The sequence below is a fragment of the Chelon labrosus genome, assembly GCF_963514085.1.
Source record: "Chelon labrosus genome assembly, chromosome: 5".
Lineage (NCBI taxonomy): Eukaryota > Metazoa > Chordata > Actinopteri > Mugiliformes > Mugilidae > Chelon > Chelon labrosus.
In genome coordinates, this window is record NC_140341.1 from 11315341 (window position 1) to 11339285 (window position 23945).

Sequence of the window (23945 nt, forward strand, 5' to 3'; positions counted from 1 at the left end):
TTGTTGCCTCTTCTATTCTCAGATCTGGCGTGCAGACAAACAGTGTGCTCAGGCCGTGCACATACCACAGGAAACCTGATTCAACACAGGCACGCTTGAGATTGATGCAAAATGCGAGCAGAACTGGATATCTGTTTGTGAACACGATTTGCGATGGTTTCCTGGGTCACTGAGGAAGCAGGAAAAACATGAACAAGTGTAAGACTTCAGATTGTGTTTCAGGCAGTGATGGCATGCTGGCACTACCCCAAACTGCGTTCATAATCATGTACGATTCACATTAAACATAAGAAAAATGCAATTGGGGCGAGCTTCTAAAAGGCAGCCCCTTAAATACTGAGTGTAGCTGCATTTCCATACAAAATATGTGGAACTTTTAGCCTCCGTAACATTTTTCAAGGAACTAAAAGGTTCCTTGAAACCACTGATTGTCTGTGTTTCCACTGCAGTGTAAGACTGGGCAAATTGGTCTACTGATGTGTGAAACTTTTTTCTGCTCTAATCCAGTCGCTAAAGTTGCAGTATTGTAGAAGACAATCACCGTCACAACAACAACAGAAAGCATTCAGGAGATCTATAAATCTCTGTAAATCAGAATTTACAGATTTCCAAATAGGGTCACTGCGTTAACGTCGGAAAAGGGACGAGCAGCAGCGGAAGAGCTGATTAAAAAGACCCAAAATGCTAGACTTAAAGTAAGCATGCACTTTAGAACAGGAATACCCCCAAAGTGGAACTTTTTGAGGGGTAAAATTTAATTTCGGCCCCGGTTCTTGCAGCAGAAACACACCGAGCACCTTCGAAGGTCTCCAGTTTCTGCCGTGGAATTGTTGTTTACATTTAACGGCGAGGAGCGGAAAGCGCGATTGCATGTTGATTTTCGAACACTGACTCCCACGTTCCTGATTTCAGACTGTTTGCCACATTTCAGTTTATTACTCAAGAGTGTCTGATGCTGATCAGCATGTAAATGTGCTGACTCGATATTGTGCCTATGGAGCTGTTGTCACAGAAGAGGCACCAGAGAGATGTGTGATGGGTACAGTGGATACTGAGAGCTTGAGAAAAAAAAGCATGATAATATTTTTATCTTCGCCAGTTTGACACATTTATTCTGCAATGTGAGAAAACCCAAAGAAATACTGAAACACACCACAGATACTACCACGTACTGAAAGGAGTGTACTATTTTTGTTTTCTTTAAGTTGTCAAATTGCATGCATTTACTTAAGTTGCAGTGGATTGAGCTTGAGGGCCACCGTACTGATCCCCTAAAAAGAAAAGGATGGATTAACTTTGCCCCAAAAATAAATAAATAAATAAATCCAGTGTGCTTGGTTCATCCTCTCCAAACAACTGGTGGCCTAAATACTTAATACCAAAGCAAACATGTTTGGACCCACTGACTTATCTATTACTGAGCGTGATTGCGATTAAATGACATAGATGTCACCTCAAGGAAATCCCTTAGTCTTTAGTGGAGGCTGGACATGTGCTTCATTGCAAAACCTGACATCAGACTAGATTTTAGAGTCAAGGGCCTTCAGGACAATTAAACTTTAATCCCTTTGTGTCATTATGAAAACACCACAGAGTGTGTCATAGTTTAAACTTGACTTTTTGATTAATCAGAGGCCACAGAAGACTCATTTCAGGTGTTTCAGTCAACACCAGCAATGAAAAATATCTTCCAGCCTGAATTCACAATGGTATTTAGATGCACTTCTTTGCTGTTTGGTGTCTCATGAATGAGGGTTTCCTCCACACTTCAGCAGGCCTACCTGGTTGGGGTCGCAGGCCTTGAAGACGTGACAGGACATCTCGGACTCGGGGTTGTCGGGCTGGCCCCGCAGGAGATAGGCGAAATAGGTGAGGTCATTGCTGTTGTGCACGAAGCGAGAGATGAGCTGCGCTTTGTGCTCGAAGATGAAAACGGACGAGTTGTTGCTGGTGGAGGGGACGCATCTGACGAAAGGGGGGCACAGGACCAGCTGAACTTCTCTCGGCTGCATCACGGGGCCGCAGTCGCCCCTCTCGCTCCTCCTGCGGATCTCGGCCACCAGCCACGGCAGCATGGGCAGAGTGGTCCGGCTGTCCAGCGAGGACCAGCCGATGTAACTCAGGGCGAACCTCCTCTCTGACTTCTCCGTCTCATCCTGAGTCTCCATGTCGACCCAGCAGACTTTTGCCTCGTTGACAGCGACGGGGACTAAATGTTACTTTCAAAAGAATATATATATATATTGGCAATATGTCGTTGTCTGCAACCAAGGGATTAGTTGTGGTTAGTTTGCAACAGTTTCCATGTCTAAATCTATAAAGTTGATACCATACATGCTACATGCACAACATGTGCTCACCCTGTCGATCAGCTGCACCTCCTCAAGCTTAAGAAAATATCTCCGATGGAAGGTTTTTCTTCAAGGATTTCAGGATAAATTGCTTATATGGATATGTATTTGTTGCTTGATTCCTTGCTCTGCTCCACTGTTTGCACGGGCGGAAAGCCAGACGCTAAACACACTTGTACTGTAGGCTACTGTCCCAACCGACTCTGCTTGCAAAAACGTGGCTTTGGATGGCTCCTGTGTAAACACAAGTCGCCCAGCGAAATCTGATTTCTTTGACGCGCTGTGCGTCGCTCCTAGGCGCACACAGGGCGGCGCATTTACGCTGTCCCAGTCCCGAAATCCTCAAACGCATAAGTCTAGCCGGCCCGCTGGTAAATTTCGTCCCCGGTGAAGTATAAAATACACACATTGATGCTTGTTTATCGTCTTTTTGGTGCAGCTTCTCGTCTGTGATCCTTTCTTCCACAACGCCTTGGAGGCGGAGCGGCTGTGCGCGTTGACGAACCACCACCCAACCATCCCATGTGCTGGAGGAGTGGGCTGGGTAGAGTCGCTGTGCGAAACGTGACAGGACAAAGCTCCGCCTTTCTCCACAGAACACGAGCTGTTGACTGGAAAGTCACTTCCAGGGTAGTGTGGGAAGTGTTTGCAGTCCCAGTAGTGTGGTCCTTCTGGGCCCACAACAGCGTGGAGAAGTCTTTAATATAAACTATAACTTAGAAGCACGTGTGCAGTACTTCACTAAAGCAGTTTACAATTGACAGACTGCGCTGAGTCACAGAAGTTATAATCATCTTTCGGCTCATGCACCAGTGGAGCCTCTATTTACTAAATGCCATAAAATCCAAACACTCCGCCTGTGCCAAAAATAGTACCTTTGCCATATATAACCTCATTACTCAACCACGAGGGCAATAAGAATGACCAAACCAAACAGTACTGGTGTGTGCATGTTATAACTGTGGAGGACTTTCCAGAATAGCCAGTTAGGAGACACATACCAAGCCCCAGACAATCAGTTAGTGAACTCAAACTATTTTCTGCTGAAATCTGTCCTTATTGGGTCCTATTTTTCTATGTGGATACTAATTTACAGGATTTCACTGATCATAAAATGTAAGTTTATAATTGCTCCATCTGAAGTTCAGGCTCAAATAACCATGCATAACCATGCAATTAAGGTATGCATTCATTCCTCCGCTGAAGATGTGGAAGAATTTTTCCGATTCTGGTAAAGGTGCCGGGTACAGCTGTCCAAAAATACCCTGACACAAAAGTGAAAAGTACAGCAAAATGCATTTAATGTACAGAAAAAAAAAAGACCTGAACTTAGATCACTGTATTGATGCATCAGCATTGTTAGATCAAGCTTTGGTAGTTCTTCTTAGATAGTTTTTCCGAGAAGACATTTCACCACTCCGAGAGTTTTTTTGAGAAGACGTTTCACCACTCATCCAAATAGCTTCTTCAGTTCTAGGGAACTGGTGGGAGGCTTGAGGTTTAAGTGTAGCGCTTCCCAAAACTAAGGTTGGGCCAGATAAACTTTGGGGGTTGTGCGACTTTTAATGATGTTGGAAAAGAAAGTTTATCTTTACATAACTTCTCGCTAATCTCTTTTTGTAGAATATGCCATGAACCAATAAGACTGGGAACCAGTCAAATTTTTATTATCTGAAATTACATACAGTATGTTGTGTAACAATCTCCTACACATACGGAAACAGATGTGCTCATCATGAAAAATCATCTTTATTCTATAATAGTACAAATCATGGGCAAATGGCAATTAAGTACAAAATGAAGTAAGTTAAACCTTATCAAAAAATGTGAAACAAATGTGGCACAATTAAGAATATTCGTTAATGTGTGGAAGTATTTTCAGTGTAAATATATGCTGCACAGCTCTAACATTACATTACTGACGCCTAGATTAGTTCACAGGAGAAAATCTTGGCATTCAAATCAAAGACAGTCTTTATCAACTATTTTAATAGCAGGAAATCCTAAAGCAAATCATCTGAGAGCTTATGCAATCTGTGGAAAAACACAAGTACAAAGCTGAGAGTTGACATCCGCAGTAATTCACATCCACATTTTCGAGACAGCCTGCAGACAAAGACCTGTGTGAAGCCGTTCTTCTGCAGGTTACAAATAAACTGGGGTGTAACTGTGCAGACCATTATACAGTCTCCATAACAGCTGCCATCTCCTTGAACTGCTTGTGAAAGTTCTGCATGAGGGGGAAAAAAAAAGTATGTCAAAATCAAGCCAGAAATTATTTATAGCAACGATGCTACAAGCACATTCAAACATTCAAACCTGGAACTGTGGAATGGTCATCTCAAAACACCTCTGACAAATCTCTCCTGAAGGCTCGGCGATCTTTAGCAGCAGACATACGTATGGAGAGTTGAGAGATCGACAGGTGTCTGAGGTTACTGCCATGCCCAGCCTCCACTGCATGTCCACTAACTACAGCAAAATAAAGTTTTGTCAGCTTTGATAAAGAAGGAAAAAAGTGTCATCTGGAAGTATGTGAAAATGATTTACTGCATTAAGGTTGAACATACCTGACCAATGCTAAGCATGCCCTGCACCTCCTGCTGAGAATGGACTAACGCACCATGTTCACTCCACAACCTGTGCAACACCTGAAGGGAAGCTTTGGACCACCTGTTACTTCCTTCTTCCAGTTTAGAGACAAGTTCATCCCCAGAGATATTGTTCTTCCCACCTGACCTGGTGATATAAACCAAATACATACTACACTGTACAATTGAAAAGAACATTGGGAGAAAACCTTCAAGCAGAGAAAAACTCCCACTAGTTATAAAATTACCAACCGCATTCAGATGGACAAAAAGTTGTAAAAGGTACCTGAAAGTTAACATAAGAAATCTGATGATGTCCTTTAGAGCTTCAGGATCCAGTCTGACTCCAGCGCTCTGAAATCTCTGCAATACAAAACAACAAGGTCACAAAAGAGGAACTTGGGAAGATTAGTTACTATGACAAAAAAAGAAGAAAGAAATAAACAACAGTCAATAAAAAACTGACTCACATCAGAAATTTCTGCTGAATCTACTCCTCTCGTCTGCCCTTGAAGGTAAACCAGAACGTGCTGACACTGTGGAGATTATTAGATTAGTTATCAGAACTACCCACCACATCCTGTGTAACTTGCATAGAGTGCGGCAGCTAGCAGCACTAAAATGAGCACTACTGTCTTATACTGAACATGCAATTACAACATCATGCAAAGGAAATAAGTCATACAAAGGGGGATATTTGTTTACATGTTCAGAAATTCATTCTGTGCTTGTTGTAAGTAGAGAAATGGCAGAGGACAATAACTGATGAATAAATAATAAACGCCAACAATAACATGTCTGGATATGTGTTTAGCATATGTTGTCTGATGCTGGCACATTGTTTCTCTTCTAAGCACTTCTACATACCTTGCTCAAACATTAATATAGGTCACGATGGTAAATACTCACTGTTTCAGCTAACAGATCTGGAGAAAGCCTACAGATGTTGTCCACAACTTTGTTGACGCCTGAAATACAGAAATTAAGTAACGTGTGAGCCTGTATATTGCAACTTCTTTGCTCCTTTTTCCAAGAGCAGGTAACCACCACATTTTTAAAATAAATACAAATTAGACATACAGACTAACACTATAATTATCCTTTCACCTAAAGAAATCTTAGTAAAAACATCTAAAGGAAGATATCAGAGAATAATACAGAACTACATCAATGCAATATAACAAAAAATAGAAATAATATTTAAGTAAATATTGAGAAGAAGAAGAAGAAAATGAAGAAGAAGAAGAAGTCGAGATGCAATAATTGTTAACTTTTTAAGCCGGAGTTCAAATTAAATTTGTTTTTGAGAAAACAACTCGTTTTAGGTCAATTTCTGATTTAGCTATGCGAGAGAAAACATGTAAATAAAGAAAAAGCGGAAACAGCTACCCTGATAAGCTAACGCTAACGAGTAGCCTAATCGCCGTATAAGGCCTAGAAAATGTGCAGTACTGCTACAGAATATACTCCTTTCTTTCCATTTTAACCACAGTCTACTGACAACACCGTAACGCTATGTGATCTAGGTTAAACCCACCACATGACTCCTTGTCTGATGATGGCATCTTCTCTCTCTTTCAAGATGAGTTGCCTGCCGTGGCAACTTGGCAACTTTCTCGCGTATTACAGCTAATATTACTGCCCCAGGGTCGATATTATAAAGACGCACTTATTGTTTTTGAGTTACAAAAACAACTAAAAACAAATAGAACTACCTTTACCCCTCTTTACAGTTCCTGTATTCTTCTTCTTCGTGCCTATTGGTGTATCGAAATACTGCCGCCTAGTGCGCGTCTACTGCATTTCTTCTTCTTCTTCTTCTTCTGCAGCTGTTGCTTCTTCTTCATCGAGTTTTATCGCTGCATACTACATTTCCTAATGGGTGGACAGCCGAGCTATATATACGTTCATTTTTTGTATCATTTAAGTGGTACCAGATAACGTTAAGCGATGCAAGTTAAGTAGTAAAATTAAGCTATACTGTATATTAATATGGTATAGGCGTTTGACTGTTGTATTGACGGTCCTCGAATTGAAGAACAACAGCGCCCCCGTCTGGCAGACACACGCTCTACGTTTGACACTTTAAAACAAGTCGGTTCCCTGATTTGATCTGCAAAATAATTATCAAAATTGGGTTAAAAAAAAAAAAAACGGCGGCCGCTGATATACCGAACAAGGCATGTACTGCATCGAAGCTGGTAAATCAGAGCATGTGCATTAACCGTGAATCACTCTATCAAAGCCACGCCCACAACTTTGGAATGATCCACTGTTATGCTGAGGGGGGTTGTACTTTCCTTTACTTTCGTTTCCTTGACAGAAGAACAATGTTACACAATATAACGGAACATAATATTTTAATTACCTAAATAGTATATTTATCGTGCACATAAAGTCACCAAAGTCTATCCACATCGTATGTCTGTATAATTTAATAATAAAGGCAAGACACCCCTGCGTGTTACCTGTGTGTCAAAGTGCACTTTCCAGACGCGGAAGCGATTTGCAGCTGTCAAACAGATTTTTGTGAATCAGATTCAGCTCTCGTCTGATAAGAACACAGCACTTGACGTTACTTGAAAATGGACTCTCCACGCTGGTTGCCTCTGGAGTCGAACCCAGAAGTATGTATTGTTGGTTTTCTTAAAACCATAATATTTTATTGAGGCCATTCATACTCACGCATGTGAGTGCTAGCTAACTTGTTGCTAGAACAAAAGCTGGAGCCGGTGTGTCTGCTTTGCTAAGCCAGCAGTAATTGTATTAACATTTTCGTTTGTGTCTTTTTTTTTTGTTTCAGGTCATGACAAAGGTAAGTGTTTACTTTTTCACTCTATCTAATATTAGACAGGCTTGAATAATCAGCGGTAAAACGATGTGCAGAGGCTCAAGGCCTAAACCCTGCAGCGGTGCTACACACCCTGTGTAACGGTTTTAAAGGATAGAAATTACATAACAGTGCAGTCAGGTAACTGTTAAACACAATAGCAGGAAGATGCAGTGAAGACATTTGTTTAGCGTTTGCAGGCAGATTTATTTTGTTGATAGTGTGCTGTTTTATGTCTTACAAACCTTTGTAAAGTTCACTTTCATACGTTAAAATGTTTTATTTTCCAGTCTGATAATCGGCAGAACAACGTGCATGAGTCTAGACTACCTGGAAACTACAGAAAAATGTAGATTTATTACTTCATACTATCAAGAGACATGTGAAATGTGATTCTGTGTAAGCTCAGTTTATTACAGAGAATCAACTGCATTGTCATTCTGTAAGATGCATTTTTTACTGCTGTTGTGTTATGCCAACAACTGTATTATGTATCTACCTCATTAAAATCATTAAAGGAAGACTAAATAAGAGAAAGACATCTCTGTAAAATGCAAGTTCAGTGTGGTCCAACAGCAACACAGTGCACGTCTTCCAGTGTGATTATGAAGCTCAATAAGAAAATCTCACTCATCATCAGTTTCTACTAAAAGAAATAGTTATTAAAGGATTGATGTATTTCACAGTATAAGTTTTTAGCTAAGGTACGCTTATCTAATAAATTGATAACTGCGTGTGCATGCCAGACGTTTTTGTTTGCAAAGTAAATAATGTTCACATGGGTGTATGTGAAGCTTTTCTGTCGAGGAAATGTACAATTTTAGGTATCGAAACACAAAGTTTAAAGAGAAGGCAGAACAGTGCATTTATTGTTTAATCATAATATTTTTCTAATGTTACAGTCTTGAGTTCTAGGCTTTTTAGTGGCAATCGGTTCCATTATATAGGAACAAGGAGCCATATATGTGTTATATATACTTTGAATTAAACTTGCTTGGCAGTTATTGTTAAGTTTCCTTGGTGTGCATACCAGTTTACTCTCAGCTTGTGTGTAGTTTGTCAGTTGTTTGGGTATGAAGCCGACCTGGCAGTTTGGGGATGTGTATGGATTGGATCCAGAGCTTCTCAGCATGGTACCCAGACCTGTGTGTGCGGTGCTGCTCCTCTTCCCAGTGACAGAGAAGGTACATATTATTCATCGCTTATGGACCATAATGGTTGTCTTCACACAAATTTCCTTTTACAGATTCTCGTGTCACAAGACGCACTGCTCAACAAATATTTCTCTCCTTCTCGACTACTTCTGTCCAGTACGAGGCTTTCAAGCAGGAAGAGGAGGAGAAACTCAAAGATCAGCGACAGGAGGTCTCTCCTGACGTCTACTTCATGAAACAAACTATTGGGAACGCTTGTGGAACAATAGGATTAATTCATGCCGTGGCAAACAATCAGTCACACCTGGAATTCGGTGAGTATTTATTTATTTTTTATTTTTTTTCTATTGCAGTGTCAGTTTATTGCGACATATCATTGAGTACGACACACATTAGCCACTTTATTAGGTACACATTCTGTTTTAAAGCATCAGCTTTACAATATGGTGTTGTATTAGAGTAGACAAAATTTAGAGGTCACGGTTTATATGCAAAGAGGGGACAAACGATGCAGTGAAACCTCTCCAACTATAATATAATAAAATTTATGACGGTATGACAGTGTCGGTGACATCTATGAACATTTAAGGCATCATTTTAGACTTTATGGCGGATCAAGTGTCCTGGATTTTACTAAGTCATACAGATGTACCTACTGAGTGTGAATCCACTGCTATAGATATGACTATGAACTTTTTATGGCATAGTTATTTGTATAGTACTTTGTATTATTCTATTTTTTGTTTCTTGTTCCTTAAAAGTGTCTTGTATTGCACATCATGCTGCTCACTTGTGCCTTAAATTGCCTCCCAGGGACGAATCTGAATCTCACTGTTGTTTTCTCCTCTCCAGAGCCAGATTCTGCTCTTAAGAAGTTTCTTGAAAAAACATCTAAAATGACCCCAGAGGAACGGGCCGCCTTCCTGGAAAAAGATGAGGTAGGAAAATGCCATGGAGCATCTTTGATCTATGGTGGTCACATGTGTGAAGATCTGTGTTGAAGTTTTGGAGTTGTGCGACCAGCTTGTCACAGAAAGGGAGCATAATATTACTATGCAGTCAATAGTGCAGTATATGTTTTTCCATATGTATTCCCTTAAAAATTATCTTTGAACCAAAGCACATTTTCTTTTTCAGAGTATACGTGTCACACATGAGTCCAGTGCACAGGAGGGACAGACTGAGGTTTGTATTGGAGTTTTCAACTATCTGTATTGCCTGAGGTCGCTTTTGACACACCACAAGAATTAGTCCATGAAACTGTTTGTTTCTTGTCTGTCATAGGCCCCAAGTTTAGACGAGAAAGTGAACTTGCATTTTATAGCTTTCGTGAATGTCGGAGGACACCTATATGAACTGGGTGAGTTAACCACAAAAAAACAAGTGAAAAACTTGAGTGGCATTTGTCAAATTGTTGATAGTTAAAGTCTTTTTTCATACTTAGATGGCCGGAAGCCTTTCCCTATTGTCCATGGAAAAACTACAGAAGATACTTTCCTCGAGGTAGAACATTAAAGAAATGGCAAATTCTCATAAAATATCTCCTTAAGCTTGAGCTTGAGGTTTATCATTGTACTGCTCTGTTCCAGGACGCTGTAGAGGTTTGTAAGATCTTCATGGCTCGTGATCCTCAGGAGGTTCGTTTCACCATCATCGCCCTCTCCAAAGATTAATCCTGAGGACACCCCGGCGTGGCCCCATAAATTACTGCCAAACATTCTTAAGTGCTGACTTTATTGGAAAATTAAATTTTCTTTCAAATTGCTATAGCAAGTGATGTGCAAAAAATAAAAAATAATAATAAAATGTCAGGGATGTCAGTTGCAAATGAAAGTTCCACTCGTGTTATACATCAAATGTAATTCTAGGAGAATTCGGGTGCTGCTGTGTAACTTTAAGTATTTCCTGGTAGGATTAAAATCCTCCAGTTCTAGCTGTCATCTCTAAATGTAATACAGATCTCATGTACTAGCGTGACTATAAACTACACTATGGTTTATTCACATGGTGTTTCTGGCTTCCAGCTTAGAAGCAAATTTAACTTATTTTCCACATCACTGAAGGGACTCAACTTTTTCTTTGGAAACTGAGTTCTGCGTTGACACATACTGGATGTGGTGATTTGTTTTTGACACAAAGCTATAATTTCATTGACGGCTTTGAAAAAGTAACGCTGTTGTATGCAGTAATGTTATGAAATGCTTATCAGAAAACACATGAGGGTAGAAGTGAGGCTAGCTGAACACGCAGACTGCACATCCGTGTGGAAGGTGCCTACATTTTTGTAATGAGGATTAGAGATTCTGTCGAATAAAAGGCAAGTTTATTAAACATTTCTTTTGTGGAGCCTCTCTATTTATCTTTGAACCTTGTTCATGATCTGGTTCATAGATGTTTGTCTGATGGGTACAGAGGCAAATTTAAATGCTCTTTAGAAATGAGAAGTGTGAGATACTGTAAGCGTGAACATGTCTTGATTTGGATGAAAGCGGGACCCTGCTCAGAAGCTGTGAAACTACATCATTCTGACTTCACTTAATCTTTTTCTATTTACTTTGTAGTCAACCAAATCTATAACATGGGAAGAAACATTGGGGGTTGTTTTTTCAATGAAATTGCACAAACATGAAATAATTTCATGTAATGTAAGTTGCAAATTTCTGAGAGAGTGTCACTCTCTGGAACAGTTGCAGTAATTGTTATTTTAGTTTTATGATTAAAGCCTTGGGGTAAATCAGATAACTCCATACCTCTGCGGTGTCTCTTAAGTCTGCACCGTGAGAAGTTAAAATTGTCCAAACCAACCTGTTTGTTTGCTTATAATTGTAAGAATCCTTATGTGGTTGTACACTGACAGTTTCAATGTTTGCAGTGCCTGAGAACACAACAGACATTTTATTACCATGGTAAAATGCCTGAAGGAAGAGTAGCACCAACAGAAGATGCAATATTCTCTCAAATTTAGCATCTGTGGTGGCTCCTCTTTATTTTGGATGAGGATGTTCATCACCAAAGGGACAACTGACTCATCTTCCTGCTGCGACTACATCACGCCCACCACGCTACAATGTTTTAGCCAGTAGAAATCACAATGAAACTCCCCCAGTTGATTACATGAGGAGAAATATTTATATTTTTGTCTTACAAGCTATTTGAAAATTTAAATGTATATAGTAGTTTATATGCCATTTTGGCTTCTTTTTCAACAGATAAAAAAGCCTAAATGTGTAATTTGGATGTTTTCAACAATTTGAAAGAGGACATGTTAAGGATTTTTGCCATTTGTGTCTCCCCTTAATTAGAATTACATATCACAAGAAATTTTAATCATCATGCAGCATATTACCATACAGTTCTGTTATATTAGTACAAGATTAAAATTAGGTCTACTCTATATCAGAATTGTGAGGCCTATATTACATTGGTGGATTGTTGTCGCTGATCTACTGATCTATAAACAAGTGAGCAGTGTAACCGTGTTAAACTCAGGCTTATTCTAACTTAAATGTATATACAGTTTGGTAATTTAATCTAATAATGATTTGTCCTTTATAAGGTGAATGGGGGGTTTTCATTTGCACTTAAAATGTAAGTATAATAGAGTAGTATTAACTCAAATAACTTGAATATTGTCCTGAACTACAGGAGGATTCTTGAGTGATTGCTTTTAGTTCATTTCCACCGCCTCTTATTCAACTTAGTTAGCATTTTCGCTGAGTATAGTACTGCAGTGTCCGCTCATCGCCGCTTGGAGGCGTTGCGGGACAGAAATTTGACTTAAAACTGGAGAGCCCAACTCTCAAACAGTGAAGTTTGCCTGGAGGCTCAAACTTTTTGACATATGTGCAGAATGGAGTCTAGCAGTTCTCAGACTTTGCGACTTTAATATTTTGTCCAGAGGAATGGAGTGTTGAATCACACTATTGTGGACTTACTGCTCTGGGAGCAGGGACACCTGCGAGTATTTTTTGCGATAACAGCGAAGTTGAGCCTGTGTTCACCTGGAAGCCGCACAAAGACCTGTGGGCAGTCCCCGGACCTCACTTTGGAGACCCTCCTGCCACACTCGTGCGGCTTTAAACTTGAGGAAAACAGTAACTCTGCAGCCAGACGAGGAGAGCACACTGCTCGACTTTAAGGATTCGTTTGACCGCTGCGTAAAGGTGGAGTGCGGAAAATAGCGAAAAGAAAGCAACCGCAGGTGTGACGGATGAAAGAACAGGTAAGCAGCAGCAAGGTGATGCGAAGGGAATGCGTTACTGTTCCACCTTGCATTCAGTCACTGATGATCTGATGGAAATGAACAATAGGAGGCTAATTTGATGCATGTGAGTGTAAAGACACCTGTAAGCTCTGCCTGTTCGCCTGACGAGTTTTAAATACCTTCGTTGTGTTTGCTTCTTTGAACTGGCGCACGTTAATGTGGGCTTCCATATGCGGGTCACCAGGAACCGACTTGGCTCGCCGGTGAAGCTCGGATAATAAGTTGTGATGGAGTGGCGTGAGCAGTCCTCAGTCAGCTGCGATGAAGCCTACTTGGAGGCGCAGAGATGGATCGAGGTGAGTAAAAAAAACGGTTTCTTTACAGCTTCTGACACCACTTGCACTTTGGGAGTAAGAGGAGGAAAGTTTTGTGAGGTTTGCATGCAATTTTACCCTTTATTTCCAATCCATTCCTGAGTGAGGGGGAGGCTGAAAGCTGAGCATATGCACCCAGTCTCTAAATTATAGTTTCCTGGATCCACAAATATATGGAGGCATATGTCACCTTTTGACCTCGCCTCTCAGGTAACAGATGAGCTCAATCTTTTCTTTGAGAAACTAGAAATGATGTGGCTTCTCCCAGCATTAGCCATGCCCTTTAACTTACCTCATCAGAAGAATACAGGTACAAGGCTTCGACCCTATTCATCATTACTGCTGGCTGCTGCGTCTTTTGTCAGATCTTGCCTAGGCCTGTTCATCAGTTAGTTTTTTTTGTTTTTTAATGCTCCTGAGGCTTTGAGGATCAAGTTGCAAGCAGGTAGAGAGAAAATCCAGCAAAGCAATTAAGATCAGTGATCTGAGATGTTGTGTAACACCCCTGCTATAAGCCTAGATCAACTCAGGATCATAAAATAATGCCAGTAAATGAATATAAAACTCACAAACAAATAGTGTGGGACGTGTTTATGGCAAATTACCGAAAAGCTGATTACGAACAAGTCATTCGTTTTCCTATTTGGAAAAAAAAGTATTTTGCAAAGTCATAACTTCTTATGGAAGTCATTAAAATTTAAAATAGCTGCCAACACACACAGAAATTATCCACCAAAACCTTCGATGGCTGTCCTATTTCATTTCTAAAATGTCATATTATCTGAATTTTCCACCCAACCTGAAGCCAGACTCTACGCCTTTCTCCTCTCCTAACAAACGGCCACCATTATGTGTCCTCATCTCACAAATTCTCTTCCCAGCAGGGTGTCCCGGAGCTGCCACAGGGCTTAACTAAACAAATATTGTTCTAATTTCATGAGGGGTGAATCTGCATGCTTTCGATGTGACATCAGTGTCTCTCACACTCGCACACTGCTCCATTGTAGTGGCTCGGGCCGAGGCAGGGGCTTGATCTCAGGCAGGGGCAGGGCGTTTAGGTAGAGGGAGTGCAAAGCAAATAGGTAGAGGTGAAGTGCCTCGGAGCTGTTGTGTTAACTGAGCATGTATGGGAGGTTATGAAACAAGAGAGCGATCAGGGACCAATTTCTGGCGCAGGGGGAACAAGTTTCCCTTCAAAGAGAAAGTTTTGTGGCTATTGGATTGTGCTACTGAATGATTAACAAGCTGCTTGGCTTCACGGCGCTTTAAACAGAGGCATGTGTGCGTGGCGAGGTTGGTGGTGTTGTTAAAAACTAGACTAAATGGTCTGGAGCTTGTCACATGGACACATTCCTGCATTAGCTGCCATGGCTGTGAACATAGCCCCCTCAGAGCTGGCCGGCTGTCAGCACACGGCACTGCGTCCTGCAACCACAGGACCCACTGGAATAATAGAGGCCCTTGTTAATTGAGTAGAAGGGCTTCAAGGGGGACTGTTACGAAGAACAAGTGACAGTTTTTTGCAGGTTACAGGTCAGAAGATCATAATATGCCTGGCTGCAAAGACAACTCATTTGTTATGGATATTAACAGTTAGTCATATAATAAGGGTTAAGTAGACTTTGATAAGTCAGTTTCAGGTTGTGGTTTTAGAAATTATAGGTTTCCATATAAATAAATTTCAAGCATAGTAGCCACTTTTCTGTCACTTCCTTTTTTGGATTGCGATGAAGAATGTGTTTTTACAAAGAGCCTGCACTCTCACACGGAATACTTAGAATACCTCTTCAAACAGGTTTGAGGGAGAGCGCCACTGCAGCCACTGGTCTGCTCGAAGGTCGTGTGACAAAGCCAGCTATAATCTGTATAAGGTTTCAGCCTCTGTGATTTTGCTGCTCTCGCTGTGTTTGTTTGTGTCTAGTTGAAAAGCAGCGTATTGTGTTCCACAGACTGGAACAAAGCACACTTTCAAAGGTAACACAATACTGTGGATTTCTTAAAGTTTCGTTACTTTTCCCGTTGTTGCAGTCATGCAACGCCGAACCAAATGCAAGCATCCTTATGGTTTTGGTGTGCACTGGGCGTAGCGTGATTCTTTTTGCCGGTTGATTTTGTTCATGGTTGGTTTTAGGCCTGCAACTGACCTTATTCCTTATTAAAGAGGCAATAGCGAGTATTTAATTTCTGGTGTTTTAACACTACAAGTCGCAGAATTTTGAACTTTTTACGCAACATGAGTTTGTGAGCAAGAGTGGAAGGATTACCTCACCAGTGTTTCCCCCCCTAGGTTTACCGCTGTCTGAAATGACATGCTGTCATTTAAATAAGAAACAGTAACATAAGGCTATTTGGTTTGTTTAACAAAAGGACAAGGTTACCTTTCCTATAGAACAGGTCTACTGTTCTATAGGAAAGGTAACCTTAAATGATGTTATCCAACTCTGTACACAAAATGAAATTAAATAAAATTAGCTTTACCTTCAAAGGGGGGCAGGGGTTGCCTCACTAAGAAGTGTGCGCGGCCCCCTGCAGCTCTTCATCTAAAAGCTCACTGTGGCGGCTCGTTCTTATTCATTTTCTCTAACTGATCCACTGTCGATAATGCATCTTAAGCTCTTGGACAAAACTCAGCTTGTGTTTTTACAGCTGCAACTTTTAATGTAAAGCTCTAGCGGTCTTCACTTTGTTGGTGTCATCAGAGCAAGAAATAAAAGACACAGAAATGGAGAAACTATATGAAGTAAACTTTTTTGATTTTATTAACTGATACATCGACTTGCTGTTTCTGACAGTTAATAACTCTGATTGACATATTTCTAAAGGGTAAGTTGTCCTGTATTAGAAACAAGTTCATGTACATTTGGTGACCACGGCACTGAAAACCCTTTTACTTCTGAAAGCTGTGCAATAACCCACAGACGATGCTTTTCCTAAGGACTTATTTTGTCAGATGGTACTCCCGATACCATTTTAAAAAGGAGTTTAGATAGAAATTCACTGCAGCCAATAAAATTGTACTGTGGGGTGATTACTTCATCTAGACAGGCATACCATAGGCATTGCTTTTGGATCTTTTGAATATATATTAAAAAGTTTTTAATCCTACAATCCGCTTTTTCTCTTGCCAAGTTGACGGCCTGCAGTCCGGCAGGCTCATTAATTGCTCTCTTTGCCTTTTTGTTGTTTGTCACACCAAAATCCGTGTTGGAGGGCCAATCATTAGTGACCTCACTGTAGCGCCACTCTGTTTTTGTTTTGTTTTTTGACTGTTTTCATAGAAAGCAATTAGAACCAAGGCCTTGCATTCAGACGTGCTCAAGTGAAACAGGCCCTCCCAAAAGAAGGTGAATGGCTTCTTGTTATATGTTGATGCAGCTCTATTATTCTAATATTTTGGTGGTGTTGAAACGAAACGGCTTCCACGGTGGTATTTTTTTTATTTTTTATTCTTGAGTCAGAACTCTGAAATATTTGGATAACGTCCCACCCCTGTCCGCTGTAGGACGAACAAAGAATTTTAGGAACAATTCGTGGCGAGGGGGCCGCTTCCGCACAAACCTTGGATACACTCAGAGCTTCAGTGCCCTGCGTGAATAAACAATAACTGTGGTCATGTACCCAGAGACCCCCTCTGATTATTTGTGCTCCACCAAGACACCCACGGCTGTAATAATAATTAATTTTACACGAGCTTTAGAACTCTTTCAGTGCCCCTAATAAACTCAGAGGACCGCATTTCTGTGTTCTAGGGCAGCACATTCTGCAGCGCATTCTTGAGGGGAGCGAAGGTGGGTTTGCAGGAAGCCAAGCTGTTTTGGAAATCTCTGCTCCTTCCTTAAGTCTGCTTGTTAAACCAGAGTAGCCGTATGTTGTTGATCTGATCTGAGATGTTATCCCACATGGCAGGTTCAGCAGGAGAGAGAGAGGGCGAAGCAGGCTGCGTCTAATACCTCTAATGATGACGATGGAAGAGAAAAGTATTCTGTTACACCCAGCTTAGTGCCAGCGCCAGGGTGGGTCCCACACTTGAAGATAATATCTTAATTATACCATTCTCTCTGATTGGCTGTGATTTTGGTACGAAAATGTAAAGGAAGGAAGCGCCGGAGTAACACCTTAGGGGAAGACTGTTCTGTTTCCACCGGCATTGTTTGTTCACATGCATGTGAATTCCAGCCGTTGCTTCCTGCATCTATAGAACAGTAGGGGTCAGGATTTCATATGCCAACTGCAGTGCCCGGCTGATTACTCTGTACTGTAAGGTTGTTGTTGTTGTTTTTTCCCTCCCTGTGCCAATATGTGCGCTCGTCTGTACGTTTGCAGCGTTGCATGTCTGTCTGGGTCCTTGCTCGGCGTTCTCACCGTCTTGTTATGATTGTAACGTTGTCAATGGGAGAGGAGGAGGCCGAGGTACTCGCATTTTTTTGTAAGCAAAAGTATTTCCTGACAACAATGCCTGATCGCACTATTCCAATACAGAAAGACTGCAGACAGCCAGGGTGTGAGAACCTTAATCGCATTCATCTATTACAACATGGTCTGAGTCTCTTGGAATGATGGGTATTTGGGCCCTCAGCCATCTCAGGTTGCCCAGGGTGTGTCCAGAGGTGCAGCATGACTTGTTGAAAAACAATAATAATACTGGCTCCCATTCATTTTCTTTAATTGCTCTGTTTTCTCCCATCTTCCTCAAAATGATGGCTGGTACTTAGCTATGCACTGTAATTGTCCAAGCCTTGGGTCAATTCAAACTAAAGCGCAGTGAGACAAAAGGCTTGAAACAATGCAGGTCTGACCAATTTGGTTGATGAGACCCGTCCGACTTGTTTCACCTTTGTGTGTGAGTGTGTGCGCACGTGTTTTCGTTCGTTCCAGCTGTATATAACAGTACACTATATGAGCTCGTCCTCCAACTTGGTAACATAAATAGATAAAAATCAGTAAGGACAGTGAAGCTGCTCCACCTGTTTTCTTTAGCTACCTGCCCGCTTTAACTTCTGCATACGTGGCACATTGTTTTGAGTATTATCATCTCCTGAACTAAAGATAAACGTATGATCCCACAACAACAAATATAAAATTAATTATGCAACAAATATGGGATAACAGCTCGCCTGACAGTGGACAAGTTTTCCTCCCAGTTCAGGGATAATTTAAGAGAATGCCTCAAAAACTGAGTTCAGTGAAACATGTTGGAAAGCTAGGCCATTGGCCAAGAAACAAGTCATTAGTGTTTGGTAGGATTCCAGGTCCAGTATGATTTAAAAAATTGTCTAAACATAGGAAAATACCACTTTTTTTTTTGCTATCGTACTTGTCACATATTGCACTCACTTGAATGCAAAAGTTGCATTCATCCATGTATAATTGTCTAAAAATATGTGTTTTGGTGCACATCCAGATGTAGATTAAATAACCACTTCAGAACAAAAAATGCCAAGGATTGTGCAGAACATGTTCTGTGTTTTCTAAGTCAACTATTTGTGTTGGATTTAGTAACTGTAGGTCTTGATTGGTCAAACAGTTGATGGAGAAACATTCTAACAAAACAGCGCAGGAAGCTCAATTAAGGAGTGGCCATCAGCATGAATTTGATTTTCCAAAACAAACCCTACAGTTTCACACAAAACCACAGAAATTAAATACAGATTGTATTTATGAAAGGCTGGAAATATGGAGACATAAAAAAAAATTGTGTATACCAGAGTTGTTTAAAATCGAGGATGTCTGTTTCTGCACTGTATATGTGCGTGAGCTGAAGTGTATAAGTCTGCACGTCATGCATGCAGTGTGTGTGTTTGCCTACATAATGGCTCTTGGTGTTCCTGCAGCGGTGGTTTGAGATCATGGGAAAGGCATGAGGCTATAACACAACGCTGTGTTCCTCCAGCGCTCCAGATGCTCCCATAGCCTTGCGGCTTGGGCAGTCTGGCTCCGGAACAGTTTTAGCTCAGCTTCCCCGTTTACCCGCAGCTCTTAGCAATAAAGTGAGAAGAACAAGGCTACCGAGGAATACCTGAAGAACTGCTCAACTCTGCCCTGTAGAGACACTGTAGGAACTCAGGAGGAAATACCTCTGACTTCCTCTGCTACTGTTGTCAACATCCTACCTTTCTTCTACAGCCTCCCACCCCACTTCTCACACAGCCCCCCTCCGCCTCCTCTCCTCACCCAACCCTTCTTGCAGTTTCGCTCACTGTTTTTGTATCGCTTTTTTTTTTTTCTTTCCAGGCAGTAACCAAGAAAAAATTTGGGAGCAACGACTTCCGATCAGCGCTGGAGAATGGCGTTCTGTTTTGTGAGTAAGTACTCCGCTTTTCCCAGGCACCTCTCTTAAGCCAGTCATTCATGAGGAATCCCTCAGCTCTCCTCCAGGTCTGCACTCTCCACGTAAGTGTTACTGATATTTCCCAGACATACCCCCTGCAGGGACTCTGTTTGTTTGCTAGCCATACAAAGTGAGCCAGTGTTTTTTTGATAGAGCACAATGCAGACTGTATTCATGTAGTCATTTGATGTCTTCGTTGTCAGATCTTTTTCCTGCGGACTTGTTTGAGGATATCAAGTGTGATCTAGTTCAGGCGGAGTTGTGTTGTCTGTTTGACAGATGTTACGGGTCTGTGGATCGGGCAGAGTGCCATCCTTTGCTTTAATGAGAGCTGTGAGAAGCCGTGTAGTGATTGGAAAGCCTCCAGCTGAAGCCACAGCGGAGAGTCAAGGCATCCTTTCTTTCTCATTAACTTGCGTGCATCCAGAGTTTTGATGAGTTAGAGGAACAAATTTATCTGTGCAGAATTGGCTTATGCATTGATTCACATCTGAGAGTTGTGGAATTGTGGCTTTCCTCAGATCTTGGGTGTGTGTGTATCATGTCCCTTTATGCATGTGTATGCGGGCAGTGCTGCTAGATGGACACAATGATGTGATTTGCACGAATCAGCAGGACGCTGTAATTACCAGCAGGCCATGCAGAATCTTCCAAACCTCTATTGGCTCCGGCTCAAAGAAGAAGCCCTTCGTTCTGCTGATTTGAGCCTGACTCCACTGTTTACTTAATCTCAGGGAACAGCGCAGACACTTTCATTCAGTGAGCTGTCCGTGTTTTCTCAGGGCTAGGAAGAGGAAGACAGATTAAATCACCTTCACCTAGGAACCCAGCCTCCCATTTCTATTGTATTGTGGTTATCACCGCTTCTGGTTTGGAAAGGAATGTTTAGTGTGGGTCACACTCATGATTATATCCTACTTAGCTTAAAGTGTGTGTTATCTTACCGAGCGCTATTGTTTCACTGCTAAATGACTAACATGAACCCCAGTGCCCTTTGTATTCTTTCTTTACATCTATTGTGAGCCCATGGTAATTCTTACACCATCCCATCCGCCCTCGGTCTGAAGCCTTAACTAATTATTTTACCTCATGTTGAGCTTTTACGGTGTTTTTTTTTATATTATTTTCTACATTACATGCTATAGTTGTTCACTTTACACAAGACATTAGATGAAGAAAATACGCAGCGTTATTATGCAATCTTATATACGGTATTTCCATTAACTCCATTTTTAAATTAAGTCAGGCAACTGAATTAACTGTCTGATAATATCAGTCATGTAGTGATGCATTTCTGATGTCACTACTTCTGCATTTGATCCATAGACTGTATATAAATATGGACAATGCGTCCCCCAATTCCTTGCATTGGCCAAACTCACATTATTTTCCCGGGAATTGGGGCGCCGCCATCTCGGAGCCAGAGTCTGCGCTGTACGGTCCGAGAGTGGAGCCACGCAATATCGATGACCTGCCCACACTTCTGCCGGCCTCACTCGCGTTTTTGTTTAATTAATGCTCAACCAGTTACAAGGAAATGTTGGATTATACACTATACTAATTTATTTATTTATTTATTTATGTGTTTACCGGAGTCAAATTCCTTGTATGTCCACACATACTTGGCCAATAGAGCTGATTCTGATTCTGATTTATTTCCAACTCTCATGGTCCTACAGGACCGCTTCATGGAACGGTTGGCATAACTAAAACAAAACTTCTCAGAAAAGTGTCCACTTGAACATGCATCAGTATTATATCAGCTACCTAAAATGACAGAAATCATCCTTGAAAAAAATTATTTGTACTGTGTACTTTCGTGTTTTAATTTTGCCTAAGTCCCATCAACAAACATAAAGGGGTGGAACCTTATGACCTATACTGCAGCCAGTCACCAGGGGGAGCTCTACTTGCTTTGGCTTCACCGTTCATCTTTATATACAGTCTATGGTTTGATCATTTGAGTTAGAGATGCTACAAATCGATTTTTGGAAATTTATCAGTATTTATGAATCAATGAATCATTTTTCAAGGAAGAAAAAAAGGGTAAAATATCCTTCTACGTTTGCGGTTTGATTTCTTTAGGTTTTGGACAGCTGTTTGGACAAACCATGACACGTGATGACCCTGTCTTGAGCTCTTTTTCACTTTTTTATGATTTTCACGATTTACTGAGAATGAAACTAATAATTTGTTGCAGTCCTGTATGAGCAAATTGTTCTCTAATTTTTACACTATGATATAAATATGCTTACTTAAGTAGAAGATCTGAATCAGTATACAGCACTGATTGTCAGCACTGTCTTCTTATAAAGCTTTATTGCACCTTTTAAGGTTACTCTTGTCATTATAGGTCACTGGGGGACTTTAAATCACTTTCAAAGCCTTTTGTATAGCCTCCTCTGTCTGGGACCATCACTGTTTCCAAGCTGATATGTGGTTATTCAAGATTTGTTTGGGGCTGTTTCAGTAGTGGTGGGCACAGTTTGGAGCAGAGGGCCCAGTCTGTTTACATCACAGCACAGCCCTGGCGATTTACTAAACCGAAGCCAGGTGGCCACCATTAAACAAAGTCGTAAACACACAACACAGAGACTTTGCAACACGTTTTGTTCATTCCCGTGTCGTTAGAGCAGTCTAGCCAGTGGCCAAGTGCTTTCACTTACTGTCTCCCTTCCCCTGATGTTCTCCATCTCTTTCTTTTGCACTCAGCCTGATCAACAAGATCAAGCCTGGCATTATCAAGAGGGTTAACAAGCTGCCCACGCCTATTGCCGGACTGGTAAGTCTTTTTATTATTTTATTAAGCTCAAATGGGATCGTCATTTAAAAAAAAAAATAACATAAGACTTATCCTCAGCAGCTCATCAGATTTGCTTCAGTTTTTCCATGTTAGGGTAACATCTGTTGAAAGGAGTGAGCTTTAAAATGTGAGAAGAAGCATTACGGGGTGCTGAGCTGACTGGTGACAGGTCTGATTCTTGGCTGCCAATGAGAGGGTAGTGTTTGCCTCAGTGAGCTGTCGCTCTTCATATCCATCCACACTAATAAGTTGAGCGAACGTGGAGCTACTTGAAAGGCCGCCAGCCGCATTTGAGTGCATCCTAAATATGACATATACCACGCCTGAGCCTGTGTTCAATCCAGTCATTTAAGACAAGATGTCTTTGTGTTGGTATGATAATTAGGTTTTTGACTGAGTGATGAAAAGTCTGTTTGTTTATGTGAAAACCTGTTATTAAATCAGTGTTTCTCAATCTTTTCAATATTTTAGACCTGGCACTGTCTTCACATTTATTCTCACTGAGGCATTTCGGGCTGCAGTGGCTGAGTTGACATAGATGTTTTGGGAGTGTCTGCAAACAAGTTCATGGGAAGTAGAGGTTTGAAAAGCTACCTTAAACCCATCCCTCACAAAGCTCTCTCTTGTGGGAGTAATTGAGTCCAGCTGTCTGGAGGAATTATAGAGAACCCCGGCCTTAGCCCAAGCAGTCTGAGTGTATGTGTGTGTGTCAGTGGGCTCTGTAATGACCCAACATGTTTGGTAAGACAATGACAAGCTGCCAGTAAAATAAACAGACTGTAATCAGTAGACATAGCATTTACATTACCAAACAATATACCACCATGTCTTATGGCCTTAAATCAAACTTCCTGCTAGTTTGTTTTGGACTGTTGCTAATATAACCACCTGGGCACCTGCTGAGGTAATGAGTATCCCTTGCATCAGTAGCACTTGTGCGGTATTTCTGAGTCTTGGACACAAACCCGAAACCAACCGATCGTAAATTCTCCAGCGAAAATGGGAAGGCTTCTGGTTGGCCCGAGGGCTATCAGTTACTGCCAGCCACATGGAGAATAGCGGAAAGCTCACCAAATAAACAGTATGCTGTGAGAATCGCATTTTTCCCAAACCACGTCTACATCTCGCCTCTGTAAATAGAGTGTTTTCTTGAGGTGCTCGGATTAAACTGTAATTTGTATGCGTGTTATCCCTTAATTCTGAATGTCGTGGGCGAAGAAGGCACCGGAAAATGCTGTTTTTCTAATATTCAACATGGAGAAAGTGGAGAAAGAGTAATTGTGGTGCTTTTTCGGTTAATAATGTAGATA

The 23945-nt window shown here is 41.2% G+C and overlaps 4 protein-coding genes across 15 annotated transcripts in view; 2 read left to right on the top strand and 2 right to left on the bottom strand.

The window, feature by feature from the left end:
- The window catches only part of tbc1d4 (TBC1 domain family, member 4), a 29092-nt gene extending 25650 nt beyond the window's left edge, over positions 1 to 3442 (bottom strand). For 3 of the 5 annotated variants that reach the window (XM_084545351.1, XM_084545352.1, XM_084545348.1), the window contains exons 1-2: positions 2361 to 3442; positions 1782 to 2261 (exon numbers count right to left, since the gene is read on the bottom strand). In XM_084545351.1, coding sequence (XP_084401477.1) covers positions 1782 to 2168 — 387 coding nt within the window. In that variant the 5' untranslated portion in view covers positions 2169 to 2261; positions 2361 to 3442. Of the gene's footprint in view, positions 1 to 1781 lie in introns of all 5 variants that reach the window. The other 2 variants (XM_084545350.1, XM_084545349.1) reach the window with 2 other exon arrangements.
- A 170-nt stretch (positions 3443 to 3612) lies between these two features.
- Positions 3613 to 6928, bottom strand: commd6 (COMM domain containing 6). Its single transcript, XM_084544038.1, has 7 exons — positions 6480 to 6928; positions 5852 to 5910; positions 5413 to 5478; positions 5229 to 5305; positions 4922 to 5090; positions 4671 to 4823; positions 3613 to 4581 (listed from the first exon to the last, which is right to left on the bottom strand). Exons 1-7 carry the CDS (start codon positions 6505 to 6507, stop codon positions 4531 to 4533), a joined length of 603 nt encoding a protein of 200 aa, XP_084400164.1. The 5' UTR covers positions 6508 to 6928; the 3' UTR covers positions 3613 to 4530.
- A 407-nt stretch (positions 6929 to 7335) lies between these two features.
- On the top strand, positions 7336 to 11389 carry uchl3 (ubiquitin carboxyl-terminal esterase L3 (ubiquitin thiolesterase)). The gene is made up of 9 exons (XM_084544040.1): positions 7336 to 7569; positions 7746 to 7757; positions 8828 to 8956; positions 9084 to 9240; positions 9779 to 9864; positions 10064 to 10111; positions 10211 to 10286; positions 10371 to 10429; positions 10516 to 11389. The coding sequence occupies exons 1-9, from the start codon at positions 7528 to 7530 to the stop codon at positions 10597 to 10599; spliced, it is 693 nt and encodes a 230-aa protein (XP_084400166.1). The 5' UTR covers positions 7336 to 7527; the 3' UTR covers positions 10600 to 11389.
- Positions 11390 to 12770: 1381 nt separating this feature from the next.
- lmo7a (LIM domain 7a) overlaps positions 12771 to 23945 on the top strand; it is a 45925-nt gene continuing 34750 nt past the window's right edge. For 7 of the 8 annotated variants that reach the window (XM_084545112.1, XM_084545109.1, XM_084545110.1 and 4 more), the window contains exons 1-4: positions 12771 to 13148; positions 13375 to 13486; positions 19736 to 19806; positions 22545 to 22614. In XM_084545112.1, coding sequence (XP_084401238.1) covers positions 13418 to 13486; positions 19736 to 19806; positions 22545 to 22614 — 210 coding nt within the window. In that variant the 5' untranslated portion in view covers positions 12771 to 13148; positions 13375 to 13417. Of the gene's footprint in view, positions 13487 to 19735; positions 19807 to 22544; positions 22615 to 23945 lie in introns of all 8 variants that reach the window. The other variant, XM_084545108.1, reaches the window with a different exon arrangement.